This window comes from Hyaena hyaena, unplaced genomic scaffold (assembly GCF_003009895.1).
Source record: "Hyaena hyaena isolate Hyena2069 unplaced genomic scaffold, ASM300989v1 scaffold_58, whole genome shotgun sequence".
NCBI classification, from domain to species: Eukaryota; Metazoa; Chordata; class Mammalia; order Carnivora; family Hyaenidae; genus Hyaena; species Hyaena hyaena.
This window is the reverse complement of record NW_024080689.1, coordinates 689,138-695,560: the sequence shown is the minus strand read 5'-3', so window position 1 is coordinate 695,560 and position 6,423 is coordinate 689,138. Positions and strand designations below refer to the sequence as shown.

Sequence of the window (6,423 nt, the reverse complement as noted above, 5' to 3'; positions counted from 1 at the left end):
AATAATAATAAGATTCTCACTTTTTCATTATTTTTATTTTGTTTTACTGTATTATTTTCATAAACTATCCTAATTCCCGTTTGAGACAGGATGGCATGCAAATAAATTTACGGCGGGGGAAAAAATAAAACAATTGCATTAAGTAGATTAAATATTCATGTGTCGAAATCGCGGTGTGATGGGTACAAAGTAAATTTAATTTAAAAATAATTTTAGAGACTGCAAGGGAACATATAGAACTCCAGATGAGATTCATCAGCTGTAACTTTAATAATTTCTCTCGTACATAAAATTTTTGCTGTGCCAAGAGTTGCAGCAGCCCTAAAGCACCGTGTTTTTTCACAGCAAGCAAACAAAATGAGGATTCAGACCCCGAACAGCTGTCTTCCCCACGTTCCACATGGTCTACATTTTAACATGATTGGTCTTACTGCTGGCACATTAAAGTACTGCTTCTCTCTAAGTCAGGCTGAAAGAACAAAGGCTTTCTTTTTCTGTTTTTGAATTATTGTTTTCAATCTTTATTTGTTTTCGAGAGAGAGACAGAGCGAGAGCAGGGGAGGGGCAGAGAGAGAGGGAGACACAGAATCTGAGGCAGGCTCCAGGCTCTGAGCTGTCAGCGCAGAGCCCGACGCGGGGCTCGAACCCACGGACCGCGAGATCATGACCTCAGCCGAAGTCAGATGCTCAACCAACTGAGCCACCCAGACCCCCCCCCCGAAAGTTCTTTATTTAAGGAAGCAAACTCCACCTTTAAGAATTATTTTAAGTTTCTAGATTCTTCTCTAGTTGAGCAAAAGCAGCATTGCCACCCAAAAAGAACATCCATTTAGGTGTGGAAGACCTGGTGAAATTTTGACTGAAGGAAATGAACCGCATATCTTCAGAGTTATGCCTGGAAGATCAAACGGGAAGAGATGGGTTCACCCCTTGGCCGGCGGTCACTGAGGCCATCGTACCCAGTTCTTCCCAAACTTATTACTGAACTCTGACCCACCAATTCCTCTGAGAGTACAGGATGAGAGGAGGGGTTTGTCCATCGTTTGTCTGGACTGTGCAAATTGTTGGTCGAGTGTCGTCTAGATCACCACACAGATCGGAGGAAGAGCCCTGGGTGTAGCCGTAGTGAAACACTCTAGAAGGATAGCGGTCCTGTCCTGGGCACCAGAATACCCTTTGTAACTGTCAGCTTCACTGAGGAATTGCCAACTTCCTCTTCCCTTTGTTCAGCTCTTCAGAATTATTTTCATCACAAAGCACTCTCCAGCAGTCAAGTCAATTCATTGAGTATCATCATTGATCCACATGTATTGTGCGTCATGAGAAGATGGATGGATGGATACAGAGAAGGTATAAATAGACATAGGTGAGACATAGATGAGAGAGAGAAAGATGATAGCATGATGGTTAGGGGCTAGATAAATGATGGATAGATCCAGAGAGAGACAGACAAAGTATAACCTGGTCTACCTGGATAGACAAGAAAGACAGGTGAAATAACTAGGGGAGATACTAAACAGCACACAGAATGTGTGTTTTGTGAACTCTAATCCCTGGACGACTTCAGAGATAAGAGTACAGAGTACGTTGGTCTAGAACATCCTGGAGGATGTGAGACCAAAGGCTGTTTAAGGTTTGGGTCATGCCAAATAGGGCGGGTGCCATTTTAACACCGCCTAACCTATCAAAGCAATGGCTTTGAAGACATGGCCAAGTTCTCTGTGCATCCCATCCTTCCCCTCCTCCTCACCCTGACTTTTCCCCCTGACCTGTCCTCACAGGGAGAAGATGGAGTGGGGGTCAGGAAGAGCCCGCTGGCCCTTCCCCGGGTACCATTCCAATGGGTCGTTTCATGAAACTCACAACCACATATTGTGTTTCAGCATCTCCAGAGAAAAGCTAGCAATAAATACGGAGCAGCGGCCGAGTGCCTGAGAGTGGACTGGGGAACAGAAAATAAGAGGAAAGGACTGACTGAGTTTCATTGTGCAGGACTTCTCAGTGCTCCCCTTAAAATTCTAATATGTGTTGTAAATTGGCCAAAGAGGGTTGCAGAATGTGGTGTTTCCTAAATTTGATTGACCCAAACACCTTGGCTTCAAGGAGCGTCTCCCAGAATCCTGCATTCCATGAAATAAACTTTGACGAAAGCTGTCATGATACTCTCCGAAATTTACCTCTTTGGCAAGACAGATCGTCAGAGAGCGCTCTGATCCACTCCTCTGAACAACGTAATGTCCTGTGTCTTATACTATCCATCGGATCCACTGCTTACCTAGCAATTTACCCACTTTGTGTGACTTCTGTCCACAACCTCACTGGAAGTCCTCAGAGGGACTGAGCCCTTCAGTGTCTAGTGTGCAGGCTGTGCACAGAGCTGAGGGTCAGCAAGCGCTCACTACAAAAGAAATGAATGGGGCTTTTCCACTATTTGCGTTTTCCCAGGGCTTCTGCGATGTGTCCTTGCCAATGGCCTTGAGAGTCCTAACCTCTCGCTGTGTATTGCCCCGTGGTTTACTGGTTCACATTGAATGCCCAGGCGGGTTTTATTTTTAGGATAGATACACTATCTTTTTGAAATTCTTTTCTTGCTCTCATCTGAAAAGATTTACCTGTCGCTCAATTTTCTATAGGTCTTATCGCGTCCCCCATCCATCCCCCAGCTTCCTATCACTCTGGGAAGCCTGGGAGTTTGGGCACAGATCTCAAGATACAGACATAAACTTTTTTTATCAGCGCATGCCAAAGGCTGAGTGGAAGGCTTTTTTGTCTGTATGGTGCAAAAAAAAAAAAAAATTTTTTTTTATTCATTTCCTGAGATTTTGAAAGCTCCAGAATCAACAGCAATTCAAGCCTGATGACATTTTGAAGGGATTTTAGTCCAAGAGTCTTGAAAAGGTTCTGTTTGATCCTGTGACTTACGTTGGCACCCCGAGCCGTCAAAAACGTAATTGCCCTTGAAATTTCAATATGAGTTTCAAACCAGCTGTCATTAGGGGGCTGGAAGTATCTGTGACAAACAGGATGGAAACTGACTTAGAAGTGTAATGACGAGCCTGGCGCTGATAGTAATTTAATCTTTGTACATTTCATTGCAGTCTTGCGGCAACATCTACAAAGGCCTCGCTCAGACCGGTGCCTGGGGCTGTTTTGATGAGTTTAATCGAATCTCCGTGGAGGTCTTATCAGTGGTGGCTGTGCAGGTATGGGCGTTGGAAGTTGGTGGCAGCCCATGGGCTTGCTGCCAACCCTGTAGAAATTGACATCTTGTTTTTGACCCCGATTATCCACTTTTGTGTCCCCTTACCCCCTTGCATTTCACATCCTTTCCTTCCTCTGCCCTCTAAAATAGCCCCTGGTGCAGGATATGGGCGTCCTGTGGGTCCCTACCAAGGTGAGTCCATTTATCGGCCATGGGACTGCATTTCCTTCTCTATAACGTGTCTCATGGCGGTGAGGTCCCAACGTGCTTCATGGGGGTGAGGAGAGGAGCAAACAAGATGGCGGAGCCCAGCTCCTTGGGAAGGCCATGGACTTTGGGAATGTCTTCCATCTCGTAACTGAGTCTGGGCAAGCCCCCCAGCTCCCTTGGTCCAATTCACGTCATTGTATCTAACGTGAAGATCACAGGGTGAATGTTGTTGGAGGAAGGAAGGGACATTTGGGTCAGATTTATGTAGGCTGCCACTTGTCTTTCAAGTTATCCAGAAAACACTTATGAAACACCTATGGCATGTAAGCGCTATGCTCAAACTAGGGTGAAGCGTCCCCAGTTGAGTAAGGCATGATCCCTAACTTCAGACCAACTTTAGTTCTTGAGGGGGACATGAGCACTCTTCAGTGTTCTGGAAGTGATTTGATTCCCAACTCACAATATGAGGCAAGACCACTAAGCCCTCCGTCCGCCCGTCCATCTGTCCTTCCTTCCTTCCTTCCTTTCTTCCTTCCTCTCTCCCTCCCTCCCTCCCTTCCAGCCTTCCATGTTTGTTTATTTATTTTGAGAGAGAGAAATAGAAAGTGATCAGGGGAAGGGCAGAGAGAGAGAGAGGGAGAGAGAGAATCCCAAGCAGGCTTTGCACTGTCAGTACAGAGCCTGATGCAGGGCTTAAACTCCTGAACCATGAGATCATAACCTGAGCCGAAACCAAGAGTTCGACGCTCAACCAATTGAGCCCCCAGGCGCCCCTAGACACGTTATTTATTAAGCCCGGCCTTAAGAAAGATGGAGATGATTTGGACGAGGGTAAGGGTCTTCTAGACAGAGGAAGTGAGCAGACAGAGGGGGAGACGGACGTAAAAGTGAGCAAACTGCTGTTGAAAGTCTGTTCTGTACCAGGCACTTCTCACAGATCACATCTGTACAAGGTGTACAAGATAATATCTCCACACACACATGGGGGGTGAGGGGAGAAACTGAAGACCAGCGGAGAAAAGGAACTTGTCCCAGGGCACACTGTTGGCAGGTGGTGAGGTTAGGACTTGAACCCAGCACCCGCACCCCCACTGCCCAGGTGCAGATATATACAAGGTTTGAAACGCCAGAGAACAAAATCAAGCTAGAGAGGCAGCTTCGAACCAGACGGGCTTAAATGCCGTGATGCGCACTGTGTCTACAGCAAGCAACAGGGCGCCCCTGGAGGTTTCTGAAAAAGAAATTGCCCTCAGCCTGGCAGTGCTTTAAGGATGAGGGGCTGAGCACGAGGAAAATCAGTGGCTGTGAAGCCTGATCTCTCATGGGCGTCCCGATTGGAGTTGAGGCCTTCGTGGGAGTCCCCCGGCCTTCCCGCACGGCCTCTTAGTCATCCCAGTAGTGCGTAGCCTTTGCTCACACCTGCTCTGGGCTCCTTCCAGTAAACTGGGGGCCCCTGTTTCCCGCTGGGGGAGACTGTGGTTTCAGACCCTCCCCCACCGCTATTGCCTCCACAAGGCAAAGCCAGTGTAAGGGTGCTGCGTGGTGCGTGGTAGAGGAAGCTGGGTATTGGTGGCACTAGGAACACTGGTGTGATTGGTGCTCCCAGTTAGTGCCTGGACTCCGTACGATCCAATCATTTAACTTTCCCCCATCGGTTGCTTCTATTTCCAGAGGAATGTGCATACAGTGTAGAGAAAGAAAAACAGAGCTATGAAGGACCCTTTGGTCCCTATCGGCCTCGGTTTAATTCCTTCAGGTCCAAACAGAGGGACAAGGAAGAAGTGTAGCTTGACTGCCGTTTGTCGGGGGAAAAGGGCAGCGGAAGGGAGGCGGGAGGCGCTGCAGACAGAGCGTGGTCCTCGCTGGGGAAGCCGCCGGAACCAGCATCCGCCCTCCCTACTCCGTGTGCCTCGGCAGGAGCCAGCCTCCGCCTCCACCGCCCCTCCTCTGGCACCCTGACCCCGTCCAAGCAGGTGGACTCGGAGCTGGGGGGCGGGATCCAAAGCCACCTCGAGGCAGAGCAGTGGTGGAGCTCACAGGGCCAGCTAATTCCACGCTCCCCCCCCCCCCCCTTTCATCTCTGGTTGCCGCCTTATCCCCTTGCATTTCACATCCTTTCCTCCTCTGCAGGGTCCCTTCACTTCCCCCCACCCCTCCCAAGGCCATCCAGTTTTCCGTCTCTTGATTTTGCCTGCCAGTTGGTGCTCCCATAGTCATGGGCTCCTGTCTGGACCGTTTCTCAGTGAGGCTCCTGCAAGTTTTCAAGCCGAGGGCTCTCCTGCCGGGCCCGGTGGGGATCTGTGCTTCTGTTCCTTGGGACAGTTGGATTCCGGCAGCAGCAGGAAGCCGAGTAGCTGGCCGGAGCCCTCTCCTGGACTGAAAACACTTAACCAGGTTGGGTCAGGGGAACGGATTGTGTGTGTATGTTTCCAGACTGCCGCATGGGTGGTTGGAAGTCACTTGGGGCAGGAGTGTTTTCACAGTGGAACCTGGCGAGTGCCATAGATCGGGGGCATTTGGTTTTCCTGGCGGGCTGCTGCTTCAGCCCTTTACCAGCGTGCCTCTGCCTCGGAAGAACGCGTGTCCGTTTTTAAAAAATTTTTTTTTAAATATTTTTATTTATTTCTAGGAGAGAGAGAGAGAGAGAGAGAGAGTGTGAGCAGGGGAGGGTCAGAGAGAGAGGGAGACACAGACTCTGAAACAGGCTCCAGGCTCTGAGCTGGCAGTCAGCACAGAGCCCGACGCGGGGCTCGAACCCACGAACCGCGAGATCATGACCTAAGCGAAAGTCGGATGCTTAACCGACTAAGCCACCCAGGCGCCCCCGTTTTTTAAAATTTTTTAAATTTTAAAGAGAAACTGAAACTCCAGATTTTTATTTAAAAAAAAAAATCTCCAGGTTTCTCGAGGCACCTAGGTGGCTCAGTCTGACTTCAGCTCAGGTCGCGATCTCATGGGTCATGGGTTCGAGCCCCACATCGGGCTCTGTGCCGACGGCTCAGAGCCTGGAG

The 6,423-nt window shown here is 49.1% G+C and overlaps 1 protein-coding gene across 1 annotated transcript in view; it reads left to right on the top strand.

Annotated features, from left to right (window-relative positions):
- The window catches only part of DNAH9 (dynein axonemal heavy chain 9), a 332,337-nt gene that overhangs the window by 112,525 nt on the left and 213,389 nt on the right, over positions 1 to 6,423 (top strand). Inside the window, exon 28 of the mRNA XM_039231630.1 lies at positions 3,099 to 3,203. Coding sequence (XP_039087561.1) covers positions 3,099 to 3,203 — 105 coding nt within the window. The remainder of the gene's footprint in view (positions 1 to 3,098; positions 3,204 to 6,423) is intronic.